At 35.8% G+C, this 20,397-nt stretch overlaps 1 protein-coding gene across 6 annotated transcripts in view; it reads right to left on the bottom strand.

Annotated features, from left to right (window-relative positions):
• The window catches only part of LOC126829985 (adhesion G-protein coupled receptor G6), a 126,786-nt gene that overhangs the window by 30,415 nt on the left and 75,974 nt on the right, over positions 1 to 20,397 (bottom strand). For 5 of the 6 annotated variants that reach the window (XM_056103012.1, XM_056103014.1, XM_050560178.2 and 2 more), the window contains 14 exons: positions 19,840 to 20,103; positions 18,470 to 18,754; positions 15,659 to 15,772; positions 14,954 to 15,081; positions 13,121 to 13,264; positions 11,436 to 11,530; positions 10,374 to 10,657; positions 10,053 to 10,231; positions 8,789 to 8,956; positions 8,278 to 8,405; positions 7,702 to 7,964; positions 7,256 to 7,325; positions 6,729 to 6,916; positions 4,671 to 5,658 (listed from right to left, as the gene is read on the bottom strand). The exons of the other annotated variant lie outside the window; for it this stretch is intronic. In XM_056103012.1, coding sequence (XP_055958987.1) covers positions 5,435 to 5,658; positions 6,729 to 6,916; positions 7,256 to 7,325; positions 7,702 to 7,964; positions 8,278 to 8,405; positions 8,789 to 8,956; positions 10,053 to 10,231; positions 10,374 to 10,657; positions 11,436 to 11,530; positions 13,121 to 13,264; positions 14,954 to 15,081; positions 15,659 to 15,772; positions 18,470 to 18,754; positions 19,840 to 20,103 — 2,534 coding nt within the window. In that variant the 3' untranslated portion in view covers positions 4,671 to 5,434. Of the gene's footprint in view, positions 1 to 4,670; positions 5,659 to 6,728; positions 6,917 to 7,255; positions 7,326 to 7,701; positions 7,965 to 8,277; positions 8,406 to 8,788; positions 8,957 to 10,052; positions 10,232 to 10,373; positions 10,658 to 11,435; positions 11,531 to 13,120; positions 13,265 to 14,953; positions 15,082 to 15,658; positions 15,773 to 18,469; positions 18,755 to 19,839; positions 20,104 to 20,397 lie in introns of those variants that run through there. 6 annotated transcript variants of the gene reach the window in all.

Here is a 20,397-nt window from a genome sequence, read left to right as displayed (position 1 = left end):
TTCTACATGTACATATAAACCAGGAAGGTTTTAAATGGGGTGGTTAACTGTTTATATTATTGTGTACATGCAGTCAGTAACATATTTATAATATCATAATACATGAATCAACTATACATTTCACTGAAGGTTTGTAAGGAAACATGATCATCGTATAAGAACGACTAATATATTGATATGGTTGGGTAGATATTGTGTAATACATGTACAAGTATATATACATGTGTGTTATCTGGTAGATACGTGCAGTCAGTAATATAAATATAATATAATAATACACCAATCTACTGGTCTACTGTTATATATATAGACCAATATATTGATATGGTTGGTTAAATATTGTGTAATTTATTGTATACATATAGTATTGTATGGTAGATATAGTATACATATCTATATGTCGGGGGGGGGGGGGTAGTAGAGGTGATGATGATTATCGGGATCGTTAAGGCAAATATTTCGAATTCCACCTGTCAAGGGATCTTTAACGTGCACGCAAAAGTGCACACGGGACTTCGAACAATTACCCCACCGGAACGACTAGACGCTGTCAGCCCCTCTGTCCTGAAGCACTGGCAAGAGAAAACCACGCCGCAAAATCCCGAGTAGCGTTCTCTACAGGAATAACCCTAGACATTAGAATACGCCCTAGGTCACGCTAAAAATCTCAAAACATTTGGGATACAAAAAACAATATGTCGAAACATCTATTCAAAATTAGGGGGGGGGGGGGTATACATCCCATCGCCATGCCAGGAGACTGTGGGGTAGGATTAATTTTCGGGTAATCCATTTCTTCCCCTGTACGCGTACTGTATTCAGTGGAACAGATTGTTGAAGGGGGACATAAAATGCCGGAAGTGTATGCATGTTTATTCTTTTCTGTCAGACCAACACCATGAAATAATTCATCAACAAAGGCATGGAGTGGTGAAGATGGGTTGAAAGGCATGTCCTGACGAGGATGGGTTGAAAGGAATGGCATGGCGTGGATGGGTTGAAAATGAAATGGGGTTTAACGTCCTACTGTTCTACTCCTATACTGGGCTAATAAGGACGGGCCTACGCCATACAGTGTGCTATGAGGGCAATTTTGCCCGGGTAGCGGCACTATCACCTACTCTTATATCGAATTCCAACTGCCAGGTGATCTTTCAAGTGCATTTCAATGTATAAACGGGACCTCGGTTTTTCGTGTCATCCGAAGGACTAGGCAGCTGTCCTTGTCAGGTCCTCTGTTCTGCACCACTGACAAGGGGAAACCACGTCGGAAAATCTGGAAGAACTTTCACGGTCAATGCAGGGATAGAACATCAGACCTCCAGACTAGCGGGCCAACGTCTTAACCACCTAGCCACCGTGGCTCCAGGATGGGTTGAAAGGCATGACGTGGCGAGAATAGGTTGAATGGCATGGCGTTGCGGGGATGGGTTGAAAGGTATGGCGTGGCGAGGGTGACTTGAAAGGCATGGTGTGGCGAGGATGGGTTGAAAGGCATGGCGTGGCGAGGATGAGTTGAAAAGCATGGTGTGGCGAGGATGGATTGAAAGGCATGGCGTGGCGAGGATGGGTTGAAAGGCATGGCGTGGCGAGGATGGGTTGAAAGGCATGGCGTGGCGAGGATGAGTTGAAAAGCATGGCGTGGCGAGGATGGGTTGAAAGGCATGGCGTGGCGAGGATGGTTTGAAAAGCATGGCGTGGCGAGGGTGGGTTGAAATACTGCAGGGGCGTGGTGACACGTAATTTTGTATGGGCAATGGAATGGTATCCCCGAGGGGGCACAAAAACCCATGGTATGCATCGTTAGGGGTAGGGAGTCTCGCCCCGGAGCCTTTCGAACACGCTAGAGTCTGAACAGATAAGGCAATTGTGTGCCAACCACGTGATTTATTTATTTGAGAGGCTTCGTCAAAACATTATTCATGTCACGTGATGGGTGACACGATGGTAAGATGTTGAAGGGAGATAAAGGCAGAGCGTGGAGAAATTTTTTCAAAAATAACATCAAGCTATGACTAAGTATATGTCTAAAGTCTGTTACGTCCATGTTCGTAGGCGAGATATCAAATAACTGGTCTGATTCCGAATTTTAACTCAGGGGCAAATAACTCGTCTGAAACCGATTCCCTTGCAGTAGATATATTGGCCCTGCTTGATTTATCCATACCGGCGCATACCGGCTGACCACAGTTCGGCAGTTTCCCCGTCAAGGTCACTTGATTTAACCGCAAGCCGACAAAAATTCGACCGCGGCGTACGCCGAATGCGCCGCTTTGTCGGCAGCGGCGATCACCGGCGCAAGATGGTGAACGTGTCAACGAGATAAAATTCACGTTAGTTAGGAATGCCATTAAACACGAATATTAAAGCGTTTACATTAAACCAAATGCTTTAAAGTTGAATTAGGGCCTCGTAAAACCAGATGTTCATATGTCATTTATTTTTTTTTTTTTCGGTAATACTACAAATAATTTTCTGTATTATTTTGCGGTCACGTACTTATAGTTATGCTTTCATGAATACTGTTTTTACACGCCCACATTGAAATGTGGTCGTATATTGTCGTCCGCCCGTCCATCCATCGGTCCGATGTCCACAATTGTTTGTGGACGCTCTAGAGGCCAAAGCTAACATCCGATTGGCTTTAATTTTATACAGTGTTTAAGGTCCTGAGACGAAGAATTCTGTTGATTTTCAGCGAAAATTACCGCCAGCGTTATGGCCAAATTTATCATCCGATTGACTTCAGATTGATACACAGAGTTTAAGGTCTTGAGACGAACAAGTATATTTTTCAATGAATTTTGATAACTGAACAGCTAAATCCATGATATTAAATGTTTCGTATTCTAAACGTTAACATGTGACAGAACTTGATAATTACTTAATGAGTTGTTACTTTTAATCAGATTTTATTGTATTATAAATGTTTCATTACCGAAAAAATTAAAAATATGCGACAACTCTTGTTGACTGCACGGACCCTTTAGCTGGTGTGGGCGTATGTTTCGTTGCCTGGCAGCCTATCGTTATTAAAACATGTCATGTTACCGGTTTAATATTATAATATTATCCGACGCCAACTTTTTTTATCTGCCGGGTCACTTGATTTGCTCTGAAACGGTAACCTGACCGGCGTACGCCTTGTACAAACCGGCTCGCCTATCGGCGGACAAATCAAGCAAGCCCAATCATACCAAGGAAAGACACATTGGATTAAAATAGGTGGGGTCAAAGTTCACTACGCCAGATTCCGTCAACCATGCATTACTCACTAATTTTCGCTAGGTAGACAATCGGGTCTACGATGACGTTTTAAAATTATCCACGTGACCCTCCTTAAGTTGGTAATCATTCAAATCATTGACAAATTTTTGTGTTGCAAACAAAACAACGCACGGACTGTTTGAGTTTGAGAGACAAATATATCAACTGAAGACATTGGAGATGAAAGTATGCAGATAATTAAACCGTTGAGCGATATGATATGTTGATAATTTACGATATTTATCGATGAATGAACCTATAAAAATATTATAAATTATAATTGCTTTCACCGCCTTGTACGAAATGATCTATCCCGAGACACGTGACGTATTGACTTCCAGTTTTGTATTTCTCGATGTCAAAATTCGTGACGATTTCAATTTCACAAAAAAGAACTTTTTTATTTGTTGGGATATATAATTGTACAGTGGATATTATTTATCCTGAGTTGATTTCAAACACATAGACACGTTTTTGATAACCATAATTAAGTAGTTTCTTCATAATCGAAGAAATCTGTTTAAAATTGACGACGCTTCAGACAGTAGAAACCTCTTTAGAATTGATAACGTTTATCCATTCAGTCACGGAAGTCAACAAACATAGACCAGATTAACCAGACATTCTGATTATAATAATTGTATGAGTAGGAGTTGAGATCCTGTCTCGATTAAACATAGACCCGATTAACCAGATTTTCTGATTATAATAACCGTATGAGTAGGAGTTGAGGGTTTTAATATCCTGTCTCGATTATTGTTTTTTGAATATAGATGACTAGACACCGCCCCCGATATTTGATCGAGACAGTTCCCCCGGATTTATCAGCTAGGTTATCCTTTGTCAGTGATGAAGGACGGTGTCTAGTCGTTCCAGTGTTACGAAAGATCAATGACATGCATGTAAATGAACCCTTGACAGTTGGAATTCGAACTAAAGAGTAGGACGTATGTAATGCCGTCAAGGGGTTAAGTGAGAAGGACGTAATGACGTGCTTTGTGTCATGGTTTTGAGCTTTTGCGCCCTCTCACTAATGACAAATATAACGCGATTACAATGCGGATTTCAACATTATAATTTTTAACCAGTATGAAACATATACCCTGGGTCAGATATACTACAAAACAACTCTAGCATGTTCCACACAGCCCAATATTACTTTGTACCACTGGGAAGGACCTCTCTCCCTTCCTCGCACACACATATAAATATTGTCTTTTGGGGACCCTAATGCCGCTGTCCGGACAACATTGTAGGGCATATGCCCGTCTTCATTAGCCCAGCAGAAAAGTAGGACGTTAAACCCCAATTAATGTAAATATACAATGTAATTCTTATAGACCAATAAACGAATATAAAATAATATAATTTATTAACAGAAACAAAAGAAAATAGGAATCGGGTTAAATTATATTATGTATATTATTTAAGACCAATAAATGAATATAAAATTAATCAATTATAAAGAAAAGAAAAAAACAACAAATATAAATCGGGTTAAAAGATATACAAAGATCAAGTAAAATAGCATAGTGATATAAATATATTCCTGTATATGGATCAAGTGAAATAACATAGTGATATAAATATATTCCTGTATATGGATCAAGTAAAATAGCATAGTGATATAAATATATTCCTGTATCGAGCTGATTAACATAGTGATATAAATATATTCCTGTATATGGATCAAGTAAAATAGCATAGTGATATAAATATATTCCTGTATCGAGCTGATTAACATAGTGATATAAATATATTCCTGTATCGAGCTGATTAACATAGTGATATAAATATATTCCTGTATCGAGATGATTAACCATATCGACGATAGCCTACTGTTGGATTATCATGATACTTATATTGTGTTCCTGTATCTACTGTCGGTAATACTCATGAATTGTTATGATGATTAATTATGCATACACATGTATACTGAATCCATGGATGAACATGATAAATACTATTACATTCATGAATTGTCATGATATTAATTATATTACATCCATGGATGAAAAGAATATATCCAATTGAATTCGTGAATTTATTGATATTTCACTTGAACCATGTTTAATTTTAGTGGATTTAATTTCAATATTTTTATATATTTTGGACAATATCGCTGTTGGTGTACTTCTGTCTGATATCAGTAAAATTGAAATCATCCCTATAAGGCCGTACTGGAACTGGTGGTCTTTGAAGATTTTGATGTTGTACTCCTGGTTTTGCAGGACCAGCAAAGTTGTTTCCAGTAATCTCTGACTTTTTTATCTCTGGCAGTGAATAAGATAAATATAAGGAAACCCTGGAGAGAGTTGAGTACTGTGAAGATATACTGAAACACCAGACGAGCATCTGATATGGCGAGAAATCCAAATACCCAGGTTAATCCTAAAATATAACAGATAGGAATATAGTTGTTGTTGTTCAATGGAAGTAGTTTAAATGTAGAAACTCTACAGGCACATACAACAATCGATGGACCTGGTTAAACACATTCGAGGTTTTTGAGACAATTTATTTATCTTCATCAAGGTCATGAGACGTATGTTACTTTACCTTCTCAGATGAACAACAGGTGTAGTGAACATGCTTATTAAAGTATGTTACTTTACCTTCACAGATAAACAACAGTAAAACATGAGGATTGGTGGACGCAGTAACATGTTTTATGGATTGGAACAAGACAATATTTTAAACCTAAATCTTGCAGGACAATGTCAGGTATAGATAGTGAACATTCTTATATAACACCGGAAACTGTTAACTTCTCATTTTAGCGCATTATAATCCTTTGCAAACATAGACTTAAACATTGCCAACAACGTCAGAGAGAGTATATAGGATAATTAAACTCAATCCTTGATTTTATTCCGCTTGATACTGCATTTTTTTTTTTTTTTTAAACAATATTTTTATTCATTAAATCTGAATTTGGATTGGGGAACAGGCTATGCCTATGTGTAACCCCTCTCTCTGATTTAGGTACATGTACACATTATAAATATTTACATACATACATACATAATTACATAATTATAGAGCAAAAATGATACATCATGGATAATATAGAGACTTAGATGATTATACAGAGTGCAGGGCTTGGAATGACTTAAGAGTTGTTTATGGAGATTTAAATCTTTTTGATAAGGAAATAAATTGTTGGACTTCTTGGAAAATAAGTGTGTTTATCTCTGGACTAAGTTTTGTTGACCCATACAACAGACAACTGATTGTTTTATGATTATGTTGAAGGTTATGGATTGTCCGTTTTCTTGCATCTGAATATAAGTGGCATACGAGTAAATAGTGTTCGGTATCTTCGAATTTGTGACCACAGAGGCAAGCAGGGCTATCATCTTTAAAACCAAATAATAATTACGTTGTTGTTAATATAAAACAGATAACATTTGGCCTTGTGTATGTTTCTGTCACGTATAGATTTATCAATTTCAACTCACCTAAAAAAATGAAAGAGCAGAACGAGGCTCTGATGTTTGTAACTGAGTGTTGAAGGACTGTTGTGTTGAGATTATTTCTATTACAGATACTGTGCGTGACCAAGATATGGATGATACTATTAGTCAATATAATCAAGCCAAGAGGTAGAGCAAAACCATAATACATTCCTTTTAGTCCCATCCAACAGCTGAAACATAAGGGGAGGTAATTTCAAATTAATATATATATATTAATTCAAGACCAAGTTGTTTTTCAAACCAGGAATTAGTCGTTCCGAAGAGACGACAAACCGATGTCCTGTGTACACGGCACGTAAAAGAACCGTTGACAGTTGGAATTTAAAATGGATATCCACTTTGCTGATCGTTAGACTTAGTTATTTTACATTTTATGGTTAATGACCACTCTAGACCACTATAAATACTTACTATGTTCCACAGATATACATCAATATAAATACTTACAGCTCTACACCAATATAAATACTTGCTATGTTATACAGATCTACATCAATATAAATACTTACTACAATTCACCACCGTTATACAGCTTTACATCAATGGCTAACATGCTCGCAACTGGTATAACCGGTAAACCTGCCATAAATAAATATATTTATACTATTATAGTTGGGGTATCGATAGATTTGTACACAAATTATTTATAATGTTTTATTACAAAGGGTGCCTTTAGATTGCTACACGAATTATTTATAATCTTGGATTACTAAAGGCGTCTTTAGATTGCTACACGAATTATTTATAATGTTGGATAACTAAAGGCGTCTTTAGATTGCTACACGAATTATTTATAATGTCCGCAGTGTTGCCTTGTCGATCTCCTGCACTTACTATTTCGATCGCTATGTTGGACTTCTGGTACATGGCAAGGTCTAATACTTTGATGCTTTACGCAAGGTGTTTTAAATTTGTGTCACCAAAGATACATAATTGATTGATTATATATTCTTACCCCAGGCTAGTATTGTCGCCTTCAGCATAAAATGTCTGAAATGGCTTCCTAGGACTTTTACAAATAGAAGATATTGTAATATGCCTTCCATTAACATCCACGTGAAGGACGCCATGATAAAATAATGTAACAAGACCGCTACAACAATACAACCCACGTGATCACCAGTCTGCTTGATTCCTGTCAAAAATACGATCCACGAAGACAACATGGCTAGTGCTAAATTAAACATGACTTGCTGTGGTCGACCTTCTCGTAGTTTTCTGAAAAAAAATAGAGCGCGAATGAACCTTGTACTAAGTGTGCCAAGTTCCCCATGCCTTTAATGAATCACTAGTAATAACTTGTTCTAAGTTCCTAAGCTTCTACTAGATTCGTATGGAGTGCATAGATCTTAATATATTATGATGGTGCTTCATTATTGGATGCTCTTAAAGTCGGTATTATAACCTTAAAGTCGGTATTATAATATTAAATACGTGCTATGTAAGAAAAAAAAGTTTTAATATAGCACATTTAACTGCAATTTGTTTTACGTATTTCCAATTTAATACAGTGAAGATTAAATAAACATACTTAAAAACCAGAAACGTTAAAATGGTTAATCCTAATCCAATGATAGAAAGGATTAATCCAATGTAGGTAATAATAGATAGAGCCTGTTGGTGACTTGGTTGTACCAAAAAATCGTGACCATAATAATCCTGAAAGAATGTCAAATAAATCGTTGTATAATCTTCCAAGCAAAACGATGTCATGTTACATATCGGGTCTTGGACTTTTTTCGAAGAGCATCGACCCGAATAAGAACAAGAAGATCAGCGACAAGATAAGTTGCGTTTGGGGCTCATTTCTTGATCCAAATATATTTGTTATTTAACTTTTTTTCTCGAAATCATTATGCAGTTTGAGTTTACAATTGTACTTTTTTATCTTTCCTGGTCGTTACTCTTTTCGATGCATACCCTGACTGGACAAATGTTACTGGGCATTGCTCTAGGTGTTTAAATTGCGTTTTTCAAATAATTAATAGCCTTCATATCTTAAACAGCGAGATACTAAAACACACTGCTTAACATCTTCTTACCAAAAGAAGAGCAAAGTTTGTTAAATGATCACAAACACAGACGTCTCGTCCTTCTGCTGTGTTAACATAACGACAACCGTCATTCGACCAACCACCACGAAAATTATTCAAACTAAAATCCCAAAATACACAATGACTGTATTTCTCTTTATATTTATCTTGTAAAATCTGGAATTAAAAACAAGAAACAGGATCGTGTATAGACTACAATATTACAAGATACAATTCATAAGCATCAAACTAATGTAAAACTAATTGAATCATTAGTTCCAAGCAATGCTCTATTTACAGTAGGACAGTTGGTAAATTTACTTCCATCGTGGAGTATTAACTACGTTATGTTAATAATTATAGAGTCACCTTGAATAAGCCTAGTAGTTTGTGTTCGTAGAATGGCGGTGTCTCGTTTGTCAAGTGTTATAAATACATCATATAGGCATAATCTGTTTGATCGAATTCACACACAAGTCTATCCACATAAAATCATAAGACAATTTTTATTTACTACTCACTGGTAACGGCTAATGTCTATCTAAGAAAACACTTCATTGTCGTAATATAAGCGTATAACATAGACATTAGCAATCTGTTTCACAGAGAATTACGAGTCTCGTATAATATCTCTGTCATAGATGACTGCCTTAACACGTGCTGTCACAGCACGCGGTGTGAATCATTGGCTGAATGGCGCGTGCATTGTTTACATAAGACATAACTGCTTCGGAGAGAAGGCTGCATTTTAGTCAATTTAATACCCATTTACACTAAATCGGAAATAATTTTTACCTACAAATACGTCAAACGCCTTTATTTATTTTTCCAATATATACAAAAAATGTTTTAGAATTTAATTTGTCGCAGGAAAAAAGTTAATATTTCTAGCTCATTAAGCCGCATCAATGTCATCCTTATCAGTGATTGTCGCGGCCAAGCAAATATTCACTGCAGATCAGTGTGAGACATTAGACGTGTTATATGATATTCTAGATAAACACGCCCATAGGGGATGGGGGAGGTAACTCTAAGCCGCTCCACTACAATGTAATATTTTTTGGGTATTGCAGAACGAACATGATAATATATTGGCTTTTGAATGATAAACTACTTATTGTTATTTTGGGAGATATTTTTAATTTGGAATTTAGAAAGTGTTATTATGTGTTCTAGAAACTGTAATGATAATCTAAACCAGGGTTTCAGATACTGGTGGTAACCTCTTGACAACGACAAAACATTTACCAATATATAATAAATTAAAACTTACTTTTTGTGGAAAGAAAACTATGGTGACAAAAGAACCGTTTAAATTTACAACAGGTTTTCTATCTATAGTTAATGTAGCTGATATAACTTTACTATTAACTGTGTCATTATTATCAGTGATAAACAAATTATCGGTATTTAACATATGCATAGATAGTCGTATATCTGTTGTAGTCTTCTCTGGAATAAATAAAACAAGGATAAAAATGGCAATGTGAAAAAAAAACAATCAATCAATAAACAAAAATATTTAGTAAATCACCAAAACTTGACACAAGGTCTCCAGTTTGATAAACAAAAAGAATTCATGAATATACTCTACCTTCTATTGTAGGTGTAACAAATTGTTTATTTAACAATATCCCAACATCAGTTCTTTTGTAAATCACTTCACTTTCTTCGTACAGTGTCGATAGGACATTGTTTTCAAATATATCAACTGGGTTAGAACCCTCCACATCTATCGATAGACCAAGTACAGGGTTTCTCTTTAGTCTGGTCAGATTCCAAACTTCTACAACTGTTTCATTGGTTACTAATCTAAAATGACCATCGTCGTCATCTGTGGGAATTCTGAGTTCGAGTTCATCTAAGCTAGCAATCAGTCTGAAATACAGAGAAACAGCAGTATTAGTATTTCTATAAAACACATTAATTAAAGGGCATAAAGGTGTAACAATATTATCCAGAGTCAGAGTAAGAACACCCATCTTCGAGAGCAACACAGTCCACTACTATAATAACACATAAGTTGGGTAAATACAGACACCGCAATGAAATGAAATGGGGTTTAACGTCCTATTTTTCAGCCAAACCGGGCAGATGGAGACGGGCATACACCATACAGTGTGATACGTGGGAGAATTTTTCCCAGGGAGTAACGCTACGGTCTACTATTATTTCGAATTCCAACTGTCAGTGTTTTTTCACGAGCACGCCAATATATTCATGTGACTCGTAATTCGTCCCATCCGGACGACTACAAGGGGGAGACGACTACAAGGGGGGAGGGGAAACTACAAGGGGGAGACGACTACAAAGGGATCGGGGGGAAAAGGGGCTAGAAGGGGGAGGGGGCACTACTCCTGACAGTCTCGAGAACATTTCTCGACCAACACTGAGATCGAAAGGTCACCTCCAAGTTAGCGAGCAACCACCTCACTTACTGAGTCAATCAGTATTCATAATCGTTTGTCAATTTAATATAAATTGGAGTTTGACAATATTTGACATTCGATGACCTAGAGAGTTGATTATGGGCTTGTTATGTTCATAAATGTTTAAATAATAATTTATATAACAATTGAAGCCAAAATAAAAACCTGCAATACACAGTTTTAGCTCTTACATAATGCATTTTAAATATATACTCATTTTTATTTACCTGTTTGAAATATTGACTTTCACATTTGCTTCTGTAACAACTTGTTCTTTAGAATTTTGTATATTGTTGATAATGTTGATAAAATTGGTGACACCCTAAAAGAAAGCATACAGTAAAATATCTTTTAACGTTACATCCAATAATGATATTTGTCCCCTCTTTTGTAAAACAATAAAAATCAGTTTTTACTTGTCTTGTAGAACATATACAAGTATTTACTTATACCCTGTGTTCACAGATAAAAGTTAAACAGCCTCAGAGCAGCTTGTTCAACATCACAAATCTGTGTTTCAATCAGACGATTCGTATCAACAACTTGACTAATATAACAACGGTCAAATTGTCATAAAGCTTTAGAGTAATCAAATGAATGCATGCAATGCAAAACGGATTCGTTTTGTTAAGCGTTTGAATTTTATAACATGTAACTATGACATGGAACAGTTAGACAGTTATAAAAACAACAGAAAAATCTGTTTCTGCACAAAATAAGGGCATACATTAGCTATATTGCAAGCAATTATTAGAGACTTTTGGCAAGTGTAAATTCCTGGTCCCTATCGCGTATCCGTATAGATTTTGCGTGTGACATCATCAATATGTGTGTATTTCTCATACGTGTCACGGCACAGCACACGGCAGCACGTATCGAACAGCTTCCATACGGAAAAGGTCCGTATAACATCGTTGTCTTTTTACCGAATTTTGCTACTTTTAGACGATGAAATGTTGTGACATAGCGTTTTTATGAATCTATATGTATCTTATAACACGAGAGTTTATTTGATGTCTTTTTAACCATTATAAAGCCTGGAATTTAAACATTATTTTTGATGCGATTTTCTCGGAATTTTCATGTGTTTCCCGTCTGTCTGTCCGGCTGCATGCTGGTTGATCTATGTGCTAATGGTGGGACCTTGCAAATCTGTAAATGATATGATTCCATGGTAACGGGATATACATTTTTTGACATGATACATTGGTGAAACAAAAAATTGCTGCCGAGTCGAAGTCAAAGATTTTTTTAAGATTCGACATCAATTTGATTTTAATAGCACAGCGACTGTCGAATGACTTCTTTCCCTTCAGTAATTTGTATGCTAGGCACTTGACTAGTACTGATGGTGATCATGCTGTAATAAAACTAAGCTGAGTTCAGCTACTCATACGTTATACGCGACGCGAAAATCTGCCAAGACTCTAATAGTAAGTGCAGGGGGGCTGCACCACACAAAATTTACACAAAAACAAATACACGACAAGACATCATACTCAGAAAAATACAAACAGACAAACAATTCAAAAAAAGTGAATAGATCCGGAGGTTAGCCGTAAGCGTCCACTGCGCTGTACAGTCCCGGGTCTATAGTGCCACAGACTTCACTCAAATTTGAAAACAATCAGGAATACAACCCAAAGAAACCATTGTGTAATGCCAGCATGAGTCGCGGTCTGCTATATGCTACACGAAACACGAATGTAAGCATATGTAATAAAATTCAACTATACAAGTAACCACATCGGTGAAATGCATAATAAAGTAGTCTAAACCTAAATGCTCTAAAATCAATAGAGAAACTACACTGACGCGACGATACGGATACGTGATACCGATGGGAAAAATTCCGCTTGCAAAAAGTCTCTATTATTATTATTATTATTATAAGAGAATGATGTGAACTCACCTGTTGTGTTATATTATCTGTTTTAGAAATACCCTCTAACATAATCGCAGTGTAAATCACATCCAGTGGCGTTAATTCATCCGCGATAGAGGTCAAATATTGGACTTTTACAAGGTTTGTCTCGAAATTATGTGTTAAGTTACTCTGAAATTTATAAAAGATAAAAATAAACCCCTACAGACTAATGTTATACTATCGGTGTATCCTACATAAGTGAGAGGTGACATCGTGTGTTCTAAACAGATGTGAAGTGATATCAGATGGTCTAGAAAGAACATTCACGTGACCATGTATAATAAGTGGTATCAGATGAAGTTATCACGTGTCTCATTTGCTAAAAACGTTTCAAGAAGAATTCTTATTAAGGATGATGTCAAAGTTAATGAATACATTCTTGTTAAGGGTGGCGTGAAGGTTAAAGAATACAATCTTATTGAAGATGGACTCAAGGTTAATGAATACATTCTTACTGTGGATAGATTCAAGGTTTTAATTACATCTTTACTGAGGAGTGGGCGATATCCCTGGAAGCAGGGACTATTTCGCGATAATTTAGTCTCTACATCGCGATAATTTATAAAATGTCAATAATTTCAATTTATCACCTTTTAAATGTAAAAAAACATATTGAAAAAAATGGAAATACCCCAGGAATATTCACATGACACTTTCTAGTCAATATTATTAAAAGATTTTAGCATAAATACAGTACCAAATTTACAAATAAAATTTAATGATCTATATAGCTATGAAGACTTGCTAACAATGTCGGTTTTTATGTCCTTGTTGTTTATTACAATTTTACTTTCCAATATATTATTTATGATATCTTATTTAAATTAAGATAAGAAGGAGGCACAAAAAGTAACAAAAAAAACATAAAATACTTTTTTGTGCAATTCTTTAGCCGTGCAGTTTGCTTTATAGCTACGAGTCTTCATTTGCGCTTGCAAACTCGGTTTTTTTCTCACCCAATCGTATGCCTCCTTTAAAATACATTTTACAATACAAGATTACTGAATTAAACTATAAATAAAACATAAGTACTGTGTCAAAAAGTATCCATTGGTTTAGTCAAATAGCGAGTTTTTGGAACACGGGCCGCCATGACACTTCCTATATACCCTGAATGATAATCAGTCTACCGGTATTACGACGTAGTTGGCTTTATTTATATTTCTGCTTTATTAAAATTTATTTCAATCAGAAAATCAAGAATTCCTTTGGAAAATCAAAGTATCGCTATAACCAATTCATCGTTCATCAAGATGCATAGAAATTGAAACAGAAGCAGGGATAATTCTTACGATATCGTCGGTTGGAATAGTGAGCGAGAAGTCACGTGACGAAAACAAAGCTCTTTAACGTAACGGTGTTCGCAAACTTTGTGGACTGAAGAGTCGGGAGTATAAAACAGTATTTATTCATCACCAAGCAATAAAATATCGCGGTGTGTTCGGTTTTTCGATATTTTTCTAAAGACGGTATATTTGACGATTTTTATTTCTGTGACGGTTTTGTATCGAAAAATCGAAAAAGAAAATTCGCCCATCTGAGGATATGCTCAATTTCTTCAGTGACAGAACTATGAGGTAGGTACAGTTCAGCTTTAGTGCCAGAACTTTGAAGTGGATTCAGTTCAGTTAACCGAGATAATCCCGACAATGGCGGTTTGGTTTAAAACATGTCTCCGAGATTTTAAATTGAAAATTTTTAGGTAGTCTCCACAAAGCAAATGTATAACCTTTCCTGCATGTATTCAATTAATTAATAACTTAAATTACTCTATTATCGACGCATAACACGTTATTTTCTCAATCTATAATACTTTACCTGGGCTATTACCGACAGATTTGTCGTAACCGCTGACTTCAATGATTCTTGGAAATTACAATTTTCATTAAAGGCTATCCGACTCCAGGAGCCGTTAAAACATCGTATTACACCTATAGGAGCGCCATCTGAAAGCAAAAAAATGTATTGCATTAAGCTACACTACACTGTATTTTTTAATAAATATCCATTTTGGATCAAGAACTTGTCATGCAATTGTTCTTCTTCTTGGGGGCGGTGCTCTTCGAAAAAAGCTCCAGGCTCCGGTAAGTCAATTATGATCGACAAGAAACCTGGAAAGAATGTCACAATGGCACAATTACATGGTGGCAGCGACAGCTTCGGACTCGGTTTCTGATCCATGTTTTATTATCCTACTGTATTTGATTAGATGTAATTCATGTCCTTGATTTGACGCCGGCACCAGATATTACATAATAAATAATTAATTTACTATCATACTGTATTTGATTAGATGTAATTCACGTCTAATTAATAATAAATTAGTGTTTTATGGTAAACAAGATGTCGAAATCTGTTGATATTTTAATTACAAGGCTATATATTTACCTCAGTTAGACTGTAAATGAACAACTAGCACAAAGAATATACAAATCAAATTTGGCCAAATATCTGACGCTTTCCTTATCCGCTCCTCAGATTGTATAATACAGAATGAATCTCAAGTTATTATTCGTTACTTACCGACAACACAAATTTCATCCGTTTCAAATGTCTGTCCATGAATTGTTTCAGGCATTCTATATTCAACTTCTACACCAGTATGATTACTGATTATAATCGTCTCAGGACAAATATCTAACAATAAACAGAGTACCATTACTAACAACTATAAACACAGTTTATTAATTCTGATTGCTGAATATAGTCGACGTCATTATTTAACTATATCATCCTTTTAGAAGTAGAGGTATTCAATTATTAATATGAAACGTTACATATTGTCAGTAAAAGGTAGTAAACACACAAAGTTGTCAAATTATGAATTTAAGGATATATGGGTCTAATTCACCAAAATCCGAAATGACCACCGGTTTGGCATGGAAATTCCCACCTAATTATCATAATATAATCGACAGAACACAGTTTTTATTCTAAAAGCACGACGTTTCGACAAGTATCCTCTTATCGTTATCAAGCACAATGACATTTAGTAAACCTGAGGTCAATATTTACAAAATTCATAGTGAAACCATCAGAATGGATTCAAATAACAGTGACAAATATTATAAGAGGTAAAGGATATTTAACAAGCACAACAAGGTAATTAGCTGCCCGAATAAACTCTAATACGCTAAATGCCACTTAAAGATTATTAATATAATCGAGTTTTATATCCAAATACACGTTTTCGGGATCGCTAAATTCATTTTTGTACATATTTGGGCGATGAAGTGATTTTCCTGTCTCCATATTGAGCAACTCGTACCTTAGACCTAATACGATGACATTCATCCCGGTATCAACTATGTTTCATTTGTTCTCTCTGACCTACGACTTAGTCGATGCCCAGCTCACTGTGGTAGCAGCGTAGTGGGCATGTCGACTGGGGGAACTGCACGTTCTGAATTTATTCCACACAATGATTCAAATGATGTGACACAGACGGGTACTGAAGTATCGTCTGTTTTTGACGGATATGCAATGAACTGTCGTTTGATAATCATCCCGCAATTAACGGGTTTGGGAGGTTTTAATAATGCGGCTAAGTTGATAAATGATGGCCTTGATTTCGAACTAATATTGCAAAAAAGTTGTCAGACTATTGAATAGGAGGAGCCGTTGTCTTGGTAACTAGATAAACTCCATGACCGCTGTTAAAACAGTAAACAATAACGACTAAATAATATTTGGTATAAACGTTCATTAATCTAGTAGTATTGAACAAATCAACAGGGAAGCTAATGTCAAGTTTAAACTTGCCACGTTTAAAAAGCATCTAGCAATGCAATTGTTCATCACTCTGTAACTAAACATAGTCAATATGTTGATGTAATGAAACTATATATCACGTTTTATTCTGTCCTAAATTCTAGTTTGCCATTGATATTTCCCCTCCGCTTCGCTCCTTGTCGAACTTGGTCAAAATAAATAAAACCAAGTACGAGCATTCGAAATCCTTACAAACAGTATCGGCAAAATGGTGTAATCAGCAAATGAACTGTTTACCGTGTAAAAAATGAACAGTGGTAACAGGTGTCCGGAAAAGTAAGCTTACCCTGTCTGACGCCACACCCGCCATAGCTGTGTTCAAACCATTAATGGAATCTCAGTAAAATAGCGTAATTAGTCAATGGACTGTCCATATGCATAATGCACACGATGAACAGTGGTAACAGATGCCGTAAACATACTCAGGAAAATAGTATAAGAGTCAATTAAATATATTTACGTAGAATAGGCTATATGTGCTAATCAGGTCAATATCAGAATAAAAAGGAGCAAGGTCTCGCGCATCCAACTAACTGAGACGTACATACTCCCCGTATACAGGTGATAGTGGAATGTTACTACTAATAAATGGAAAATAGACAATCGGGAAGTCGAAGTCATTACGTTTATCATGTTATTTAACACTTAGTTTCTGGTAATTGTCAAAGTCGAGACGCAGATCCAAGTAGGGAGCCTAATTATCACTATCGGTAGTGTTTTTAAGTTCGAGCTCACCAGGATATATGAATTCTAAAGCAGTGGTGCGCAGTTAGTGTCCATGGGGATACCTACCATTTGTTGATATATTTCCCTGATCTAGAATAGTCCGCTACTGCATCCATTATAAGTTTGAAATTTTGAAATGTTGATCCCATGAAAATGGCTTTAGTTCCCGGTATTTGGATCCTATGGATAAAATTTCGTGTATAATTTTGGACTATATTTAAATCACGGCCAAGTTTGAACATTCATGATTTTTCAGAAGCAGTGTTATTGTGCCCTAAAAGGTGTGACAAGACAGGCGGATGGACGGTGGGGTACAAAATAAGAGAATTACAAAGGTGCCTAAAAGTTGTAAAAGCCTTCTGATTTTTCTGATCTAGTCGACCTCTTACTACTAGAACTCGGGCCTGTAGAGTTACATCCTCGTTCAATAATAGTTAAATGACATTAATTTCCACACGGTATTCATCACAGTGCTCGAAAACATGACAATTTTTTTCCAGAATGGCGGTGTGCATGTCATTATCAAATGATTCATTGCATATCGTAATCAACCTGTATCTCATCATTTGAGTTATTCAGTTAAAAAAAATCCCCGTGAGCCTCAATAGATTTGTCCATCTTGGCTCAATTGTCGAAGTGAACAGAGGATCCAAATGAATAGTCTAATACTGGATGAATACCTTCCTTTTAGACCTGAGGCAGATAGATCACACGATTAAAAAACTCGAAATGGACAAAACATAGAAAACCACCAAAGGCGATGGTCCCTATTTAAATTTATAATATTAAATTACCAGTAATGCATTAGAAAACTTAGTTGATATTTAACTGTTTTACCTCCATCAATAACTGTAATAGTGAAGTTCTGAATACCAATACCATTGTGTACAGATACTATATAATCACCAAATAGAGTAGAGTTTAGAGTTATCTCTACTGTTGATTTATAGTTTATAGTTGATAGTTGTTGTGTTCTAGCTGTATTTATTATCTGTCTGGTAGGTGTATGGTACCAGGTGAAGGTTGGTTCAGGGTAGGCGATTATATCAACTTCTAGATTTATTGTTGCATCTATTCTATTGATGATGTTTCTCTTGGTTTCTATGTTTTCTCTTGGAGAACCTGTAATATAGAATTACAATTATATCAACTTCTAACTTTACTGTTGTGTCTATTCTTTTAGTGATGTTTCTCGTGGTTTCTTTGTTTTCTCGAGTAGAACATAGAATACAGACATACAAAGGGGTATTGGCTATACAACTATAGAGGGACAGCTAAGCGTAAAACAACTTTGAAATCTGAATACAGGCACTAGAATTGGTGTGGAGTTCTGTTTGGGGATGTTTATTAAGAAAATCCTATCAGCCACTTAAATTTTCAAAATCACCATCATTTTCAAAGATTGCTGGGATTTTTTTATACTTTTCGTCCACTTATCTTTTTACCCACTGGAACAAGTGATAGGATATTTATAAGCCCACATATTCCTGTAGACATATTATGTTGTCTCCCATGTCCGTAAATCTGGACGTCTGAATCTCTGGCCGTTAAAACTTGTTTCGGGTGGACATTCGATATTGGTGTGCGCAGCAGAAGCAACTTTTGGGGTTTTGGGTTATTGCCGCCTACAAGTTAGATAAATTGGGAATTTTACTCGATTCAGATATATGTCAAAGATCCGAAGATCTTGGAGGAATTCGATTTTGGTATGCATCCTGCGTTTTACGCAAAATGTAAACGACCAGCTAGAGACATCAATTATTGTCCAATTTAGATGAAACATAAGTTATAAGGATAAATAATATAAGAGAATTTAATTTGACTTTATCGCAAAAAATTACATTTCGTTGCCTGAATGTCGATTATCCTGAAAATTGGCAGCTATCTTGGATTGAGTACTTGGCTTATTCTAAAGAATAGTCCTCAAGAAATATTTGTGCTAATTTTGATTCTTGTATCCACATTGGAATAATTAACTTGTTTATCGTGCAGTTTTATGTAGTTAGCTGCTGGACTGTCCAAAAGATGTGGTCATACCATGCAATGTGTACAACAACTGATACTTATTACATCTTTCGTACAAAATTTGAACACAGCAATATACTACTTTAAAGGAAAAAGGCGAAAAGAAAAGGAAATTCCATAATTGTTCCATTACATGTTCATTTTATTTTTTTTAATGATATAAAATAGTGTGTTGTACTTACATCTAGCATAGAGTGGAATATGTTTAGATACAGGTTGACCAATATTATTACTAGCTGTACAGGTATAGTTATCTGTATGTTGACAACTAGCTTTAGATATGGTATATTGACTACCAGAATACAGTTGTTCCTCTTGCTGTGATCTAGACCAGGATATTACTGAAGATGGAAGACTGTCAACAGAACAGGTGAAGGTTACAGTAGAATGTTCATCAACCATGTTGTTGGTAGCATCTGATGTTAGACTTGTTATGGTTGGTGGATCTGTTTTTATAAACAGAAAATTCAATCATTTGGTTTCGGTTATTGTGCATGGGATTTGAGATGGTTACAACCAAATGTTGAGCATGTCAAAAGACCGAGGTCGTTTTCAGTGTGATTTAGACAAGTTTTGTGTACAGACATTCTAAGCCCTAATATGAAAATCAGGAAATGTTATTCCATGATGGATTGATTAAAGAAATGGATTGAGGAGGAAGGTAGGCACGATATAAAGATCTATTGCCTGGATCACATTTTATTCTATCGACATGGACGTGTTATTCTCTGTGACATACT

The sequence above is a fragment of the Patella vulgata genome, chromosome 8 (genome assembly GCF_932274485.2).
Source record: "Patella vulgata chromosome 8, xgPatVulg1.2, whole genome shotgun sequence".
NCBI lineage: Eukaryota > Metazoa > Mollusca > Gastropoda > Patellidae > Patella > Patella vulgata.
The sequence above is the reverse complement of the archived record's forward strand: the minus strand, read 5'-3'. Positions and strand labels throughout refer to the sequence as shown.